The sequence below is a fragment of the Macaca thibetana genome, chromosome 17, assembly GCF_024542745.1.
Source record: "Macaca thibetana thibetana isolate TM-01 chromosome 17, ASM2454274v1, whole genome shotgun sequence".
NCBI classification, from domain to species: Eukaryota; Metazoa; Chordata; class Mammalia; order Primates; family Cercopithecidae; genus Macaca; species Macaca thibetana.
Genome location: NC_065594.1, coordinates 30838404 through 30857908, shown reverse-complemented (window position 1 = coordinate 30857908; position 19505 = coordinate 30838404). Strand labels below are relative to the sequence as shown.

The window sequence follows — 19505 nt, the reverse complement described above, 5'->3', positions numbered from 1 at the left end:
AGAGTAACTTGAGTGTCTTCTGGTTCTCTTCCTCAGTAGAAGATATCTGAAAAATCCAGTAATCATTCAATAAGGCTGCTTATGTCAGAAACTCAAATTCTTATGTTTTTGGTGTTTTGAACCTTTTCCTCTGTTAAGACTTATTAGTGTATTCTGCATAGACAACCCAGTTGTTCTTCCTGCGGAAAAGCAGCGGATACCTCTAGATGCTTTTCTTTTTGTAAAAGGCATTGTTTTTCCTGAGACCGGGATGAATTTCCATGAGCCATTCAAGGACCTAAAAGCACCCACTTACAACTTGAAAGGTTCCCTTCATGGCCTTCAGACCAGGCTAATGAGATTTGATAATTTGAACTCCAGCACTGCTTTCCTCACATGCTGAAAGAATAGCACAAAATTAATGTCTATCTGTGCTTTAAGGTTTGAGCTATCAATCACAGTCCAAAATTAGTTTGTGTAGCAGAACTTTTACTTAAAGACATAAAAAGATACCATTTAATATATTGTTTCCAAAATGTGTTTCTCACACATTTCAACTGTGAGAATGAGGTTCTGTGGTCAAATAAGTTCAGAAACCTCAGCACACTCTTGGGAATCCCAGTTTTTATCAGCAGCAAAAAAAAAAAAAAAAAAAAAAAAGGGTGCAGTTTCTTAAACTTATTTAAACATTTGAAAAGTTAGCAAATTGTGGCAAAGAGCATTAATTCTTGAGTCTTGGGAGTTTATTACTTTGATGAGCATGTTCGTGTATTTGAAACTAAAAATATCAGTTTATATTGCCACATGCTGATTTTTATGGCATAATATATGGTGTAGAGAGCAGGTTGTCTAAAAAACCAATATTTGCAAAATGCTGAATATTCAGCATGGTTTTATGAAGTCGACAGATGTGGAGTGTATTTTGCATGTGTCTTAACTTACAGATGAGGAAATGAAGTTGTAGAGAGATTAAATTAGCCAAGCCAGTGGTTTGGGTGCTAGGAAGTCTTGATTTTGTAAAAGATAGCCATATGACTTAAAAAAATGAATCCAGACAAAAAGAAAACAAAATGATTCTACACATATAATCTACTTTAAGTTCACAAAAGGTTTTAAACATAATTTAGGCTATCCTTGACTTACCTACTTGTTTATTTCCTACCAAAGATGACCAGGAACTAGCCATTGATATAGAAACAGTCATTATTCTAACATTTTCTTTCTTTTTTCTCTGTCCTTTCACACACACACACACGCACACACACACCCCCTCAGAAGTACTAGTGTTGTGCCCTGAAATTGTTTTAGTTCCTGTCAAAATTCCTCTGATTCTATTTTTTTGTGTCCTGAAATACTGTCAAGATTAACATCCTGATTGCCTTCGAAAATATCTGATTTTATTTTTTGTCTGTGTTTTTTACTCTTTAGTAGAATTATGGATTCATTAACAGTGTCTACCATAACAGCATCTGACAACTATGACCATAATGGGTGAGTTGACTGATCTAAGTGGTGAAAAATACTGGGAGCATCAGTGGCAATAACAGCTTTCCGTAAGAGAGTATAAGCATCTTTAGGTAGCGTTGTTTTTGAACCTATGTAGAAAAATTAAGATCAGGTCAGAAGAGGGACACTTGGTACTCAAAGTTTGGTTGTGACTCTTAGTAATTGGCAGCCAAAACCCTTAGGAAACTATCAGAACGCCTGTGTATGAGACTCTATCAAGAACAATTCATGAGAGGAGAGAATCCTACTTGGAGAAAGAGGTGGTAGCATTGGACAGGCTGCAGAATAGCGCTTAGCAGATAGAAAAGAGTTAAGAGACCCTGTATCTGTTCCTCACCCTTCAGAGCTGGTGCCCCAAACCCAAATCCATCATCACATTGGATAGAGCCCCTGCCTGAGGTTTAGTCACTTGATCCTATTTGAGGGGAAGCAAAGATAGCTGTGACTCATGAAGAGCATGAGTCACATGGTGGAGGGACTTGAGAATTAGGGAATCAAAATGGGCAAGAACGTTGTGTGCCTTCAAATGGAACATGAATTTGAAGCAAATTTAAGTTCAAGTCGCTGTCACACATGATGATCAGGTTCAATAATAAAGAATTGTATTTAAATCTTGATTCATTAAACTTTCTTGAGAGTCCTAAACAATTTATATTCCTAACACATAGAGACTTCTTTCTGGAGAAAAATGAAGTACAAGGTGCCAAATAACAGATTAACATGATAATTTTTTAGGGACAACACACTGTAATTTGTAACACAGCCATAGCCAATTTGAACCAAAAAAAAAAAAAAAAAAAAAAAAGTAGTGTATGAATTTACGTTGTTTCTTACTGTCTGCTTTTAATCCTTTGCACTAATCCCAATGAATTAACATCAGAAATCTGTACTGGAGCTAACAATGAGAGGTGATATCATAATATATATTGGAGATGGGAGGAATTCAGGTTCGTGAAAATCAGTCTCAGAATTATTCTTGGGAAAATAGTGTTCTGGACACTGATTCTAAAATTCTTTCTAAAAAGTTAGGTGTTAAGTGAGCTAAGTCATATTTACGATATCTTTCAGATTCAAGGAATTTTGTTGTTCAAATACATTAGTCATATCTCCACTCCATGTGGCAAATCTGTAATATGTTTTTACATTTGGTGTTTAGAGTAAAATACAGAAACCTTACATAGAACTTTATAATAAGCTTCATGTATTCAGATATAATTGGTACGCCATTCTCCTGCCTTTGATGACTAATGCTGTATTTTTTAGAGACGGGGTTTCACTGTGTTAGCCAGGATGGTCTGTCGTGTTATACTCCCAAAGCCTAAAGTACTTTCCTAAGATTACAAATAATACTTTGATGACCCTGTTTGTGTTATACTCAGAAAACTTTCCTAAGATTTTTTATATTTGAATTAATTTTCTACGTTTAAATAAAACAAGTGCTGCTGTTGTTACTTTAACATCTCCCCACATTAGTGTTATATTCTATACACTTCATGCAATGCCAGCTTAACAATACCTGTAATATGGCCCAAGGATGCTACAAAAGGAAATGCTGGTCTGTATATCAAAAGACTTTCCTGGCTGAACACGGTGGCTGATGCCCATAGTCCCAGCACTTTGGGAGGCCAGGGTGGGTGTATCATGAGGTCAGGAGTTCAAGACCAGCTTGGCCAGTGTGGTGAAACCCCATCTCTATGAAAACTACAAAAATTAACCAGGCATGTTGGTGCGTGCCTTTAGTCCCTGCTACTTGTGAGGCTGAGGCAAGAGAATTGCTTGAACCTGGGAGGCAGAGATTGCAGTGAGCTGAGAGCGCAGCACTGCCCTCCAACCTGGGCAACAGAGCAAGACTCTGTCAAAAAAATAAAAATAAAAAAAGCAAAAGAAAAGTAATTGGAATCAGTTTGAACTGAAAACGTTAAGTCTAGGAAGTTACATGTTGTCTTACTATGTACGTTTTAAGTTCTTTGGCACTGGGCTGTGTGTGAACTGAGAGTATCTTCTAGTAGGCTGTCCGTTGCAACATGTAATATAAAGGAACACAATTATACATGTATATATGCATCTACAAACACACACATCCATGCATTCATACACACAAGAGAGAAAGAGATTTGGGCTGTTCCCTGTCAGGAGCAACCGTGGGAACAAGGAGTTCCCTTGAAATTATTTCTAGAGGACTCTCTAGATGAGCTTTGTATGGAATATTCTTTTGTTTTTTTGGATGGAGATAGGAAAATAGGGAAGAACTCATAGAAGGAGGCTTTTTATGTTAGTGTTTGTCACCTTTGCTTTCTGTGCGAGTGTGGACCAAGGGAGAAGCGAATCCTGCTTGGAGTGAGAAGGAGATAGGAGGGGACAAAGAGCAGAGAAACTCCAGCAAAAAAAAAAAAAAAAAAAAAAAAAAGAACAGAGCTAATAACCCTGGAAGTATTTCACACCCTCCAGAGCTCTGCCATAGCGTGAGGCTGACTCCCTTGGCCCATACCCACCATCAAGGGATGAAGCCCTTGTTTGAAGCCTGCGGCTACTTGGCAATAACTCTTGGGCAGGAAAGACAAGTAGGATGGGTGCCAATTGAGGAGATGATTGGAGGTGATAGAGAAGGAGGAACTCAGATGGGATGATAAGAAGGGGGACTTGCAGACTAAAGTTGAACTGGAATTAAATGCCCTCTAAAAATGCTGTTATACATTGAGGTATAGATACAGTTACTTAGTCTGAATAGATCGATATATTCACAGCTTAAGATATGCACTGTTGGCATATTAAACCTCATTTCTAATAAAAAAATAAATGCCATCTCAGGTCAATGTAGTGATATACATACTTGTGAATAATCAAAGTGTAACTGGGAAATAACTCATAGACTAACTGTAGCTACTTGTTGCAAAATGTTAGAATGACGCATTATATCTCGCTCTGACCATATTTGTCCTGTAGTCCCTATCCAAATGACCTGGCGGGAGTCATTATTGATCGACCCACCGATGACAGGTGAGTTATAAAAGATGTGCACATGGCCAGCAGCAGTGGTTCCCACCTGGAATCTGAGCACTTTGGGAGGCCAAGGCGGGCAGATACCTTGAGGTCAGGAGTTCGAGACCAGGCTGGCAAACATGGTGAAACCCTGTCTCTACTAAAAATACAACAGTTAAGGCCGGGAGCGGTGGCTCACGCCTGTAATCCCAGCACTTTGGGAGGCCGAGGTGGGCGGATCACGAGGTCAGGAGATCGAGATCATCCTGGCTAACACGGTGAAACCCCGTCTCTACTAAAAATACAAAAAACTAGCTGGGCGTGGTGGCAGCGCCTGTAGTCCCAGCTACTCGGGAGGCTGAGGCAGGAGAATGGCGTGAACCCGGGAGGCGGAGCTTGCAGTGAGCTGAGATCACGCCACTGCACTCCAGCCTGTGCGACAGAGCGAGAGTCCGTCTCAAAAAAAAAAAAAAAAAAAAAAAAAAAACCACAGTTAGCCAGGCGTGGTGGCAGGCGCCTCTAATCCCAGCTACTCGGGAGGGTGAGGCAGGAGAATTCCTTGTACCTGAGAGGTGAACATTGCAGTGAGCCGAGACCATGCCACTGCATTCCAGCCTGGGCAGCAGGAGCGAAACTCTCTCTCAAAAACAAGAAAAAGATGTACACACAAACACACATACAAATTGGTGACAGAGAAGGAGGCTGAGATTACTGGGATTCACTCTCAGGAGTGTTGACAGTTATACAGCCTTATCTTTGACATCGTTTCTTTATCATCTCAGTGTATCACACATAGGTAAATTACATATTTTTTACAGTTGTTCAGAAAGAAAGAGGAACAGACTATAGAGAGAGGCTTCCATCTGTTACTTTCTTCTTATACTTAGTAACAGTCAAATGCCTTGCATACTTAGATTTTCTGTATATGAGACATACTGGAGTGGACCATGGGAATAGAGACTCCTCTTTAGAGCAAGGAGAAGGTACGAGTACTCGGGGAACTGTGAAGCCCTCAGCAGAAAGGAACAAAGCTAAGAGCCTTGGAAGTGTTCTCCACCCTCGAGAACTCTGGCACCATGGAGGCTGCTGCTCCAAACCTCATGTCACCATCATATTCGATTGTGCTCCTGTGTCAGACCTCTAGTGACTTGACTCTCTTTGTGGGGCTGGGAAGACAGCCATGCTGGTTGAAAATAAGGAGGTAATGGAGGGCCTTTGAAATAGGACATTCAATGAAATAAGGGGGCTGACTATGCCCAAACAAAAGTTGAGTTTGAAATAACTGCCACCACAAAGGCTGACACGCATTGGGACTGAGGTCATAATAAGGAAGTTTATTTACTTCTGGAGCATTACTATTTTCCCCAGCCTAAGATGTTGCCATCGTAAATATCCTGCTTTCTAATAAAAGAAAATGATATTTTAGAACCAAATAGTGTGATACACGTGCATAGTCAGAACTTCACTGGTTTATGTGCAGAGTAATGAAAGCTAGTTTCTCCAGATAGTAAATTTCAAATTGTGTCCCCTGTCTGACTGTATTCTTTTATCATCCTCTAGTCCACCCACTAATGAATTGACAACAGCAAACCCAGAGGCACGTATCAATGAAAGGTGAGTTATATTTAGATAAATGAAGACACACGTATGCATAACTGTGCTTAGAAGTAGTCACACACCCAGGCACATAAGAAATGTATGCATCCATCCATCCCCACTTCTCCCAACACACCTCCACTAACAAACCCATGCACACAATGGAAACATATAATAAGGAGACAGAGGGATGGACATTTGTGGAGTTTATTCTGAGAAGCCTGCATGGCCACAGAAAGTGTTTTTAAACAGGGTCTACAATTCTTCTCATGGTAGCCTTTGTAGGTAGCATTGCATCCTTTTCTAATAGAGTGGTATAAAAAAGGGCCGGTCCTAGGAGAGTTGCTGCTTCTTGTTAGTGTATTTGTCACGCTTAGTTCCTAGTAAGCACCTTCTTAAAGGACTCAGATTTCCGGAGTTTGAGAGCCTACCAGATTGACACAAGGGAGGAGAGAATCCTATTTGCAACATGGAGGAGATAGCCACTGACAAGGAGCAGTGAAGCCCTGGGGAAAGAATGGAGCTAATGGAACATGGACTTGTCCCTCACACTCCTGAGCTCTGTCAACATATGAGGTTGGTGCTAAAACACAAACACAAGCACGCCACCTCATTGGATGCTGCTCTTCCTTAGGCCCGCAGCTACTTGCCTGTATCTCATGGACGGGAAACACTAGCATGATGGCTGAAAGGAAAGACGTGATGGAGAGATCCAGGAAGTGGGCCATAGATGGGATTAGAGGGGTGACTGCCTACACAGTGGAGTTGAATTTAAAAAGAAATTCACCCACAAAAGGCTGTCATGCATTGATCAGCTCTGGTGGTAGACAGTTTTGGTTAACTCTTGAGTCAGTGAGTCTTGGATAGGTGTAAAATGTGTGCCGCACTCTTAGAAAGTATAATGTGTAGGGTAAATGGCATGGCAGATTCCAAAGAACCAAATACACACATGAATTCTGTAGGGTAGAGCAGCTTACAGGTTGAAAAGTAATTGTAGCCAGGCGTGTTGGCTCACACGTGTGGTCCCAGCGCTTTGGGAGGGCAAGTCAGGTGGATCACGAGGTCAGGAGTTCAAGACTAGCCTGGCCAACGTCGTGAAACTGCCGTCTTTACTAAAAATACAAAAATTAGCTAGGCACGGCGGTGTGTGCCTTTAGTTCCTGCTACTCGGGAAGCTGAGGCAGGAGAATTACTTGAACCCGGGAAGCTGAGATTGCAGTGAGCCGAGATCGCACCACTGTACTCTAGCCTGGGCATCAGAGTGAGACTCTGTCGCCGAAAAAAAAAAAAAAAAGCAAAAGAAAAGTAATTGGAACTAGTTTGAACTGAAAAAGTTAAGTCTAGGAGGTTACAAGTTGTGTTACTATGTACGTTTTAAGTTCTTTGGCACTGCACTGTGTGTGAACTGAGAGTATCTTCTAGTAGGCTGCCCATTGCAATGTGACATAAAGGAATACAATTATACATGTATATATGCATATACAAACACACACATCCATGCATTCATACACATAAGAGAGAAGGAGATTTGGGCTATTCACTGTCAGGACCACCCATGGGGACAAGGAATTCCTTGAAACTATTTCTAGAGTCATCTCAGGATGAGCTTTGTACGGAATATTCTTTTGCTTTCGGGATGGAGGTAGGAAAATGGGGAAGAACTCATAGAGGGCGGCTTATTATGTGAGTGTTTGTCACCTTTCCTTTCTGTGGGAATGAGACTGTACTCGTCGTGTGGACCAAGGGTAAGGGAATCCTGCTTGGAGTGAGAAGGAGATAGGAGGGGACAAAGAGCAGAGAAACCCCAGCAAAAAAAAACAACAGAGCTAATAACCCTGGAAGTATTTCACACCCTCCAGAGCTCTGCCATAGTGTGAGGCTGACTCCCTTAGCCCATACCCACCATCACATGGGATGAAGCCCTTGCTTGAGGCCTGCAGCTACTTGGTGGTAACTCTTGGGCAGGAAAGACAAGTAGAATGGGTGCAAATTGAGGAGGTGATTGGAGGTGATAGAGGAGGAGGAACTCAGATGGGATGATAAGAAGGGGGACTTACAAACTGAAGTTGAACTGGAATTAAATGCCCTCCAAAAATGCTGTCATACATTGAGGTGTAGATACAGTTACTTAGTCTGGATGGATTGATATGTTCACAGCCTAAGATACGTACTGTTGGCATATTAAACCTCATTTCTAATAAAAAACCAAATGCCATCTCAGGTCAATTTAGTGATATACATACGTGTGAATAATCAAAGTGCAAGTCGGGAATAACTCATAGACTAACTGTAGCTATTTGTTGCAAAACGTTAGAATGACTCATTGTGTCTGACTCTGACCATATTTGTCCTGTAGTCCCTATCCGAATGACCTGGCAGGAGTCATTATTGATCGACCCACCGATGACAGGTGAGTTATAAAAGATGTACACATGGCCAGGAGCAGTGGTTGCCTCCTGGAATCTGAGCACTTTGGGAGGCCAAGGCGGACAGATACCCTGAGGTCAGGAGTTCGCAAACATGGTGAAACCCCGTCTCTACTAAAAATAAAACAGTTATCCAGGCGTGGTGGCAGTCACCTCTAATCCGAGCTACTCAGGAGGGTGAGGCAGGAGAATTGCTTGTACCTGGAAGGTGCATGTTGCAGTGAGCTGAGACCATGCCACTGCATTCCAGCCTGGGCAGCAGGAGCGAAACTCTCTCAAAAACAAGAAAAAGATGTACAAAACACACATACAAATTGGTGACAGAGAAGGAGGCTGAGATTACTGTGATTCACTCTCAGGAGTGTTGACCATAATACAGTGTATGTTTGAACAGACGACCGTTTCTTTCTCGTATCACTATCACGTAAATGTAAGTTCCATATTTTTACAGTTGTTTAGAAGGAAAGAGAAACAGACTATAGAGAGAGGCTTCTGTCTGTTTCTGTCTTCTCATCCTTAGTAACAGTCAAATGCCTTGGAAACTCAGATTTTCTGTGTATGAGACATACTGGAGTGGGCCGTGGGAATAGAGACACCCATTTGGAGCAAGGAGAAGGTACAAGTACTTGGGGGACTGTGAAGCCCTCAGCAGAAAGGAACCAAGCTAAGAGCCTTGGAGGTGTTCTCCACCCTCCAGAACTGTGGCACCACGGAGGCTGGTGCTCCAAACCTCATATCACCATCGTATTGGATTGTGCCCCTGTGTCAGACCTGTAGTGACTTGACTCTTTTTGTGGGGCTGGGAAGACACCCATGCTGGTTGAAAGTAAGGAGGTAATGGAGGGCCTTTGAACGGGACATTCAGTGAAATAAGAGGGCTGACGAGCTCCAAACACAAGTTGAGTTTGAAATAACTGCCACCACAAAGGCTGACACACACTGGGATTCAGGTCATAATAAAGAAGTTTATTTAAACCTGGAAGGATTACTGTTTTCCCCAGCCTAAGATGTTGGTTGCCATCGTATAACTCCTCCTTTCTAATTAAAAAAAGTGACATTTCAGAACCAAATAGTGCTATACATATGCATAGTCAGAACTTCACTGGTTTATGTGCAGAGTAATGAAAGCTAGTTTCTCCAAAAAAGTAAATTTCAAATTGTGTCTCCTCTCTGACTGTATTCTTTTATCATCCTCTAGTCCACCCACTAATGAACTGACAACAGCAAACCCAGAGGCACGTATCAATGAAAGGTGAGTTATATTTAGATAAATAAAGGACACACATATGCATAACTGTGCCTAGAAGTAGTCACACACCCAGACACATAAACAAAATATATCCATCCATCCATCCATCCATACATCCATCCATCCCCACTTCTCTGAACACACGTCCACTTACAAACCCACGCACACAATGGAAACATACAATAAGGAGACAGATGAAGGGACATTTGTGGAGTTTATTCTGAGAAGCCTGCATGGCCACAGAGAGTGGTTTTTAACAGGGTCTGCAATTCGTCTCATGGTAGCCTTTGTAGGTAACATTGCATCATTTCCTAATGCAGCTGGATACAAAGGGCCAGTCCTAGGAGAGCTGCTGCTGCTTGTTAGTGTATTTGTCACCCTTAGTTCCTAGTAAGCACCTTCTTAAAGGACTCAGATTTCCGGAGTTTGAGAGCCTACCAGAGTGACACAAGGGAGGAGAGAATCCTATTTGCAACATGGAGGAGATAGCCACTGACAAGGAGCAGTGAAGCCCTGGGGAAAGAATGGAGCTAATGGAACATGGACTTGTCCCTCACACTGCTGAGCTCTGTCGACATATGAGGTTGGTGCTAAAACACAAACACAAGCACGCCACCTCATTGGATGCTGCTCTTCCTTAGGCCCGCAGCTACTTGCCTGTATCTCATGGACGGGAAACACTAGCATGATGGCTGAAAGGAAAGATGTGATGGAGAGATCCAGGAAGTGGGCCATAGATGGGATTAGAGGGGTGACTGCCTACACAGTGGAGTTGAATTCAAAGGAAATTCACCCACAAAAGGCTGTCATGCATTGGTCAGCTCTGGTGGTAGAGAGTTTTGGTTAACTCTTGAGTCAGTGAGTCTTGGATAGGTGTAAAATGTGTGCCGCAATCGTAGAAAGTATGATGTGTAGGATAAATGTGTAGGCATATTCCAAAGAACCAAATACACACATAAATTCTGCAGGGTAGAGCAGTTTACATGTTGAAAGGTAATTGGAAGGCTGGGTGCGTTGTCTCACGCCTGTGGTCCTAGCACTTTGGGAGGGCATGTCGGGTGGATCACGAGGTCAGGAGTTCAAGAACAGCCTGGCCAACATGGTGAAACTGCCATCTCTACTAAAAATACAAGAATTAGCCAGGCATGGTGGTGCGCGCCTGTACTTCCTGCTACTTGGAAGGCTGAGGCAGGAGAATTACTTGAACCCAGAAGGGCAAGGTTGCAGTGAGCCGAGATTATGCCACTGCACTGTAGCCTGGGCAACAGAGCGAGACTCTGTCTCAAAAAAAAAAAAAGAAAAAAGCAGAAGAAAAGTAATTGGAACTAGTTTGAACTGAAAACATTAAGTCTAGGAAGTTATATGTTGTCTTACTATGTACGTTTTAAGTTCTTTGGCACTGGGCTGTGTGTGAACTGAGAATATCTTCTAGTAGGCTGTCCATTGCAACATGTGATATAAAGGAACACAATTATACATGTATATATGCGTATACAAACACACACATCCATGCATTCATACACACAAGAGAGAGAGACTTGGGCTATTCACTGTCAGGAGCATCCATGGGAACAAGGAGTTCCCTTGAGAGTATTTCCAGAGTCGTCTCAGGATGAGCTTTGTACAGAGTATTCTTTTGCTTTTTGGATGGAGGTAGGAAAATGGGGAGGAACTGATAGAGGAAAGCTTATTATGTGAGTGTTTGTCACCTTTCCTTTCTGTGGGAATGAGACTGTACTCGTAGTGTCGACGAAGGGAGAAGCGAATCCTGCTTGGAGCGAGAAGCGAGAAGGGATAGGAGGGGACAAAGAGCAGAGAAACCCCAGCCTAAAAGAGAACAGAGGGAAGTATTTCACACCCTCCAGAGCTCTGCCATAGCGTGAGGCTGACTCCCTTGTCCCATACCCACCATCACATGGGATGAAGCCCTTGCTTGAGGCCTGCAGCTACTTGGAGGTAACTCTTGGGCAGGAAAGACAACTAGGATGGGTGCAAATTGAGGAGATGATTGGAGGTGATAGAGAAGGAGGAACTCAGATGGGATGATAAGAAGGGGGACTTACAAACTGAAGTTGAACTGGAATTAAATGCCCTCCAAAAGTGCTGTCATACATTGAGGTGTAGATACAGTTACTTAGTCTGGATGGATCGATATGTTCACAGCCTAAGATATGCACTGTTGGCATATTAAACCTCATTTCTAATAAAAAAACAAATGCCATCTCAGGTCAATTTAGTGATATACATACGTGTGAATAATCAAAGTGCAAGCCGGGAATAACTCATAGACTAACTGTAGCTATTTGTTGCAAAACGTTAGAATGACGCATTGTGTCTGACTCTGACCATATTTGTCCTATAGTCCCTATCCGAATGACCTGGCGGGAGTCATTATTGATCGACCCACCGATGACAGGTGAGTTATAAAAGATGTGCACATGGCCAGGAGCAGTGGTTCCCACTTGGAATCTGAGCACTTTGGGAGGCCAAGGCGGACAGATACCCTGAGGTCAGGAGTTCGAGACCAGGCTGGCAAACATGGTGAAACCCCGTCTCTACTAAAAATAAAACATTTATCCAGGCGTGGTGGCAGTCGCCTCTAATCCGAGCTACTCGGGAGGGTGAGGCAGGAGAATTGCTTGTACCTGAGAGGTGGACATTGCAGTGAGCCGAGACCATGCCACTGCATTCCAGCCTGGGCAGCAGGAGCGAAACTCTCTCTCAAAAACAAGAAAAAGATGTACACACAAACACACACACAAACTGGTGACAGAGAAAGAGGCTGAGATTACTGGGATTCACTCTCAGGAGTGTTGACAGTAATACAGCGTTATCTTTGACATCGTTTCTTTATCATCTCAGTGTATCACACATAGGTAAATTACATATTTTTTACAGTTGTTCCGAAAGAAAGAGAAACAGACTATAGAGAGAGGCTTCTGTCTGTTACTGTCTTCTCATCCTTAGTAACAGTCAAATGCGTTGGAAACTCAGATTTTCTGTGTATGAGACATACTGGAGTGGGCCGTGGGAATAGAGACTCCTATTTGGAGCAAGGAGAAGGTACGAGTACTTGGGGAACTGTGAAGCCCTCAGCAGAAAGGAACAAAGCTAAGAGCCTTGGAGGTGTTCTCCACCCTCCAGAACTGTGGCACCATGGAGGCTGGTGCTCCAAACCTTATATCACCATCGTATTGGATTGTGCCCCTGTGTCAGACCTGTAGTGACTTGACTCTTTTTGTGGGGCTGGGAAAACACCCATGCTGGTTGAAAGTAAGGAGGTAATGGAGGGCCTTTGAAACAGGACATTTAGTGAAATAAGGGGGCTGACGACCTCCAAACACAAGTTGAGTTTGAAATAACTGCCACCACACTGGCTGACACACACTGGGACAGAGGTCATAATAAAGAAGTTTATTTAAACCTGGAAGGATTACTGTTTTGCCCAGCCTAAGATGTTAGTTGCCATCGTATAACTCCTCCTTTCTAATTAAAAAAGTGACATTTCAGAACCAAATAGTGCTATACACATGCATAGTCAGAACTTCACTGGTTTATGTGCAGAGTAATGAAAGCTAGTTTCTCCAAAAAAGTAAATTTCAAATTGTGTCTCCTCTCTGACTGTATTCTTTTATCATCCTCTAGTCCACCCACTAATGAACTGACAACAGCAAACCCAGAGGCACGTATCAATGAAAGGTGAGTTATAGTTAGATAAATAAAGACACACATATGCATAACTGTGCCTAGAAGTAGTCACACACCCAGACACATAAACAAAGATGTCCATCCATCCATCCATGCATCCATCCATCCCCACTTCTCTGAACACACGTCCACTAACAAACCCACGCACACAATAGAAACATACAATAAGGAGACAGATGAACGGACATTTGTGGAGTTTATTCTGAGAAGCCTGCATGGCCACAGAGAGTGGTTTTTAACAGGGTCTGCAATTCGTCTCATGGTAGCCTTTGTAGGTAACCTTGCGTCCTTTTCCATTGGAGTTGTATACAAAGGAGCCAGTCCTAAGAGAGCTGCTGCTTCTTGTTAGGGTATTTGTCACCTAGTAAGTTCCTAGTAAGCAGTTTCTTAAAGGACTCAGATTTCCTGAGTTTGAGAATCTACCAGATTGACACAAGGGAGGAGAGAATCATATTTGCAACATGGAGGAGATAGCAGCTGACAAGGAGCAGTTAAACCCTGGGCAAAGAATGGAGCTAAGGGAACATGGACTTGTCCCTCAGACTCCAGAGTTCTGTCAACATATGAGGTTGGTGCTATAACATCAACAGGAGCATGCCATCTCACTGGATGCTGCTCTTCCTTAGGGCCGCAGGTACTTACTTGCCTGTGTCTTATGGATGGGAAAGACCAGCTTGATGGGTGAAAGAAAGACATGATGGAGAGATCTAGGAAGCGGGCCATAGATGGGATTAGAAGAATGACTGCCTACACAGTGGAGATGAATTTAAAAGAAATTCACCCACAAATGGCTGTCAGGCATTGTTCAGTTCCAGTGGTGGCCAGTTTAGGTTAACACTTGAGTCAGTGAGTCTTGGATAGGTGTAAAATGTGCCGCAATCGTAGAAAGTATGATGTGTAGGCTAAATGGCATGGCAGATTAGAAAGAACCAAATACACGCATGAATTCTGTAGGGTAGAGCAGTTTACAGGTTGAAAAGTAGTTGGAAGGCTGGGTGCATTGGCTCACACCTGTGGTCCCAGCACTTTGGGAGGGCAAGTCAAGTGGATCACGAGGTCAGGAGTTCAAGACCAGCCTTACCAACATGATGAAATCCTGTCTTTACTAAAAATACAAAAATTAGCCAGGTGTGGGTTGTGCGCCTGTAGTTCCTGCTACTCGGGATGGTGAGGCAGGAGAATGACTTGAACCCAGAAGGCAGAGATTTTAGTGAGCCAAGATCATGCCACTGGACTCCAGTCTGAGTGACAGAGTGAGACTTTGTCTCAATTTAAAAAAAAAAAAGAAAAAAAGAAAAAAAAATAATGGGAACTAGTTTGAACTGAAAATGTTAAGTCTAGGAAGTTACATGTTGTCTTACTATGTACGTTTTAAGTCCTTTGGCACTGTGCTGTGTGTGAACTGAGAGTATCTTTTAGTAGGCTGTCCATTGTAATATGTGATATAAAGGAGGACAATTATACATGTATATATGCATATTCAAACACACACATCCATGCATTCATACACACTAGAGAGAGTGATTTGGGCTATTCACATGGATGTCAGGAGCATCCATGGGAACAAGGTGTTCCCTTGAAACTATTTCCAGAATCCTCTCAGGATGAGCTTTGTACAGAATAATCTTTTGCTTTTTGGATGGAGGTAGGAAAATAGGGAAGAACTCATAGAGGGAGGCTTTTTATTTTAGGGTTTGTCACCTTTCCTTTCTGTGAGAATGAGACTATATTTATAGAGTGGACCAAGGAAGAAGCGAATCCTGCTTGGAACGAGAAGGAGATAGGAGGGGACAAAGAGCAGAGAAACCACTGTAAAAAAAAGAACAGCGCTAATAACCCTGGAAGTATTTTATGCCCTCCAGAGCTCTGCCATAATGTGGGGCTGACTCCCTTGGCCCATACCCACCATCACATGGAATGAAGCCCTTGCTTGAGGCCTGCAGCTACTTGGCCGTAACTCTTGGGCAGGAAAGACAACTAGGATGGGTGAAAACTGAGGAGGTGATTGGAGGTGATAGAGAAGGAGGAACTCAGATGAAATTATAAGAAGGGGACTTAAAAACTAAAGTTGAACTGGAGTTAGCTCCCCTTAAAAAAGGTTGTTACACATTGAGGTGAAGATACAGTTGCTTAATCTGGATGCATCGCTATGTTCCCAGCCTAAGATATTCACTGTTGGCACATAAAACTTCATTTTCAATAAGAAAAAATTTCATCCCAGTTCAATTTACAGGTATACATACATATATATATATATATTTAAAGTGTATGCAAGGAATTACTCATCGAGTTAGTGTAGCTATTTGATGCAAAACATTAGAATTCTGCGTCGTGTCTGATTCTGATCATATTTGTCCCGTAGTCCCCATCCTGATGACCTGGTGGAAGTCGTCATCGATACAGACACCGACGACATGTGAGTTATAAAGGATGTTCACACTAACATAGAGATACAAACAAAACAGTGACAGAGGAAGATATTATGATTAGTGGGATTTGCTCTCAGGAGTGTCCATGGCAATACAGAGTGTCTTGGACACAGTTCATCTTCTCACCGTAGCACCTATAGTTAAACATCCACATTTTTACAGTTGTTTTGGAGAAAAGAGGAATAGTGTATAGAGAGAAGCTTCCGTCTGTTACTGGCTTTTCACCATTTGTTACTAGGAGCCGAATGCCTTAGAAACTCAGATTTTCTGTGTATGAGAAATACTAGAGTGGGCTGAGGGAAGAGAAAATCCTATTTGGAGCAAGGAAGAGGTAGGAGTACTTGGGGAACTGTGAAGTCCTCAGCAGAAAGGAACAGAGCTAAGAGCCTTGGAGGTGTTCTCCAGCCTCCAGAACTCTGCCACCATGGAGGCTGGTGCTCCAGACCTTATATCACCATCGTATTGGGTTGTGCCCCTGTGAAAGACCTCTAGTTACTTGATGCGTTTTGTGGGGCTGGGGAGTCGCCCATGCTGGTTGAAAGTAAGGAAGTGATGGAGGGTTTTTGAAGCAGGACATTCAATGGATTAGGAGGGATGACTATCTAAAAATTGGAGTTGAGTTTGAAATAACTGGCGCCACAAAGGCTGTCACATGTCGGGATGAGGTTGTAATTAAAAGGTTTACTTGAATCTGGAAGCATTACTATTTTCTCCATCCTAAGATGGTGGTAGCCATCATATAAATCCTGATTTTTGATAAAAAATGATGTTTCAGATCCAAATAGTGCTATACACATGAATAGTCAGAAATTAACCAGTATATGTTTAGAGTAATGAAAGCTAGTTTTTCCCGAAAAGTAAATTTCAAATTATGTCACCTGTCTGACTGTATTCTTTTATCATCCTCTAGTCCCCACACAAGGGAACTGACAGGAGGAACCAAGGAGGCTTGTATCTATGAAAGGTGAGTTATAAATAGATAAATAAAGACACATGTATGCATAAGTGTGCATAGAAGTATATATATACACACACAGGCACATAAACAAATCTATTTACCCATCCATCTATACACATTTCTCTCAACACACGTGTACAAACCAACCCACGCACACAATTGAATCATAAAACAAGGAGACAGATGGACATTTGTGGAATTTTCTCTCAGGAGCCTACATGGCCATACAGAGTGTTCTTAGTGGGTTTCCAGTTCTTCTCATTGTAGCGTTTGTAGGTAACTTTGCATCCTTTTTTGATGGAGTTATATAAAGAGGAGCAAGTCATAGAAGGTTGCTTCTTCCTGTTAGTGTATTCGTCACCCTTAGTTCTTAGTAAGCAGTTTTTTAAGGGACTCAGAGTTCCTGAGTTCGAGAGCCTACCAGAGTGGCCCCAAGGGAGGCGAGAATCCTATTTGCAACATGGAGGACAGAGCAGCAGACAAGGAGCAGTGAAGCCCTGGGCAGAAAGGAATGGAGCTAATAGAACAGGACTTGTCCCTCACTGTCCAGACCTCTGTCAACATGTGAGGTTGGTGGCCAGACCCAACCCCAAACGCACCAGCTGACTGGATGCAGCCTTTCCTCAGGCCCACAGCTACTTGCCTCTGTCTCATGGACAGGAAAGACTAGTATGATGGGTGAAAGGAAGGACCTGATGGATGGTTTTTCACAGGCATGTTCAGACTTCTACTGGAAATAAATCATGAAAAATGAAACCTGATGCAAGTTAATTATAGTGTAATGCTCAAGAAAATTAAAAAAATTAATTAGATGTTCCAGAAGCTATAAGAAGTTTGTGTTTAATCAGTGACTAATTTTTAAAGAGGTTCTTTGTGTTATGTATTACCACTTCTTTTGCAAGGAAACATCAAGGTGTGAATTCTGTAATTGCTCATTAAGCAGTAGTACATGAGTTGAATATGTAGTATGATTTCTTAAGCCGGTAAATAAAAATTTTCTCTATTCATTTTTTTTTTTTTTTGAGACGGAGTCTTGCTCAGTCGCCCAGGCTGGAGTGCAGTGGCGTGATCTCAGCTCACTGCAAGCTCTGCCTCCCAGGTTCATGCCATTCTCCTGCCTCAGCCTCCGAAGTAGCTGGGACTACAGGCGCCTGCCGCCACACCGGCTAATTTTTTGCATTTTTTTTTTAGTAGAGACGGGGTTTCACTGTGTTAGCCAGGATGGTCTCGATCTCCTGACCTCGTGATCTGCCCGCCTGGCCTCCCAAAGTGCTGGGATTACAGGCGTGAGCCACTGCGCCTGGCTTTATTCATTTTATAGTATAGTGGAGGCATGGGTGAATTAAAATGTATTTCTAATATGTAGATAGGTTTAATTTGTATATCATCATTGTTTAATTAATTGGCCATTGAAAAATGAGTCTGTTAATTGTTGGAATTTACTTACTGGAGTTATATGGTAGGATTTGCATAGCCTCACCCATTACTTATGTGTATATTTGATATTTTATTTTATTTTATTTTTTATTATTATTATTATTTTTTTTGAGACGGAGTCTCGCTCTGTCGCCCAGACTGGAGTGCAGTGGCCGGATCTCAGCTCACTGCAAGCTCCGCCTCCCAGGTTTACGCTATTCTCCTGCCTCAGCCTCCCGAGTAGCTGGGACTACAGGCGCCAGCCACCTCACCCGGCTAGTTTTTTGTATTTTTTAGTAGAGACGGGGTTTCACCGTGTTAGCCAGGATGGTCTCGATCTCCTGACCTCGTGATCCACCCGTCTCGGCCTCCCAAAGTGCTGGGATTACAGGCTTGAGCCACCGCGCCCGGCCGATATTTTATTTTTATGGAAAAACTACTCCTTTTGGTGCAAAAGATGTTTTTGCTAATAGTGTCAATAAAAGAGAAAATCATGTGGTGTTTATATGTCTGTGTACCTTTTTACTCCATTAGCACTGCCTTCAGTGAAATGACAATAACTCATGAAGCATCCTTCAACAAAAAGTGAGGTCTAAATAAATTAAAAGCTGGATGTAAATGTATATATGTAAATATACACATAGACACACACACACACAAAAGCATACATGTAGAGAAGAGAGATTCAGATTTGCCTAGTTCATTGTCTGGAGCATCCATAACAACACAGGGTGTCTCAGACACTGTTTTCTAAAGTCTAATTACTGTAGTATCTGCAGTGACCTTTCTATCCTTTTTGGATCTAGTTGGATAAAAAAGGAACATGTCATAAGAGCAATACTTCTTATTCCTACTGCATTGGTCACTCTTACTTAGCAGCAGCCAAAACCCTTAGGAAAACACGAGTGAGGCAAGAGAGGAGACAGTCCTATTCTTAGCATGGGGGAGGTAACAGTGGGCAGGGAGCTGAGGAACTGTCAACAGAAAAGAACAAAGCTAGTAAAACCTTGGTCTCTTCCTCTGTTACCACATGAGGTTACTTTCCCAAAGGCAAACCCACCATCAGATTGGATGGAGCCCCTGCCTTAGGTCTGCAGTTACTTAATCGTATCTGAGGGGCAGAAAAGACATCCATGATTGGTGAAGAGTTATTGGTGGTATTTGAACTTGAGAAAGCAGAAAATTACAAGGGTAAGCAAGGTGGGTATTTACAAACTGAAGTTGAACTTCTGTAAATTTTGCCAGAAATGGTAACTTGG

At 42.4% G+C, this 19505-nt stretch overlaps 1 protein-coding gene and 1 long non-coding RNA gene across 12 annotated transcripts in view; one reads left to right on the top strand and one right to left on the bottom strand.

Moving 5' to 3' along the window:
• LOC126940490 (uncharacterized) overlaps positions 1-19505 on the bottom strand; it is a 247711-nt gene that overhangs the window by 150853 nt on the left and 77353 nt on the right. The gene's annotated exons all lie outside the window — the stretch shown is intronic.
• LOC126940421 (phosphatidylinositol 3,4,5-trisphosphate 3-phosphatase TPTE2-like) overlaps positions 83-19505 on the top strand; it is an 88165-nt gene continuing 68742 nt past the window's right edge. Inside the window, exons 1-9 of one of the 11 annotated variants that reach the window (XM_050766289.1) lie at positions 83-1470; positions 4429-4482; positions 6025-6078; positions 8417-8470; positions 9685-9738; positions 12098-12151; positions 13381-13434; positions 15806-15859; positions 16783-16836. In XM_050766289.1, coding sequence (XP_050622246.1) covers positions 1415-1470; positions 4429-4482; positions 6025-6078; positions 8417-8470; positions 9685-9738; positions 12098-12151; positions 13381-13434; positions 15806-15859; positions 16783-16836 — 488 coding nt within the window. In that variant the 5' untranslated portion in view covers positions 83-1414. The remainder of the gene's footprint in view (positions 1471-4428; positions 4483-6024; positions 6079-8416; positions 8471-9684; positions 9739-12097; positions 12152-13380; positions 13435-15805; positions 15860-16782; positions 16837-19505) is intronic. The other 10 variants (XM_050766293.1, XM_050766294.1, XM_050766292.1 and 7 more) reach the window with 10 other exon arrangements.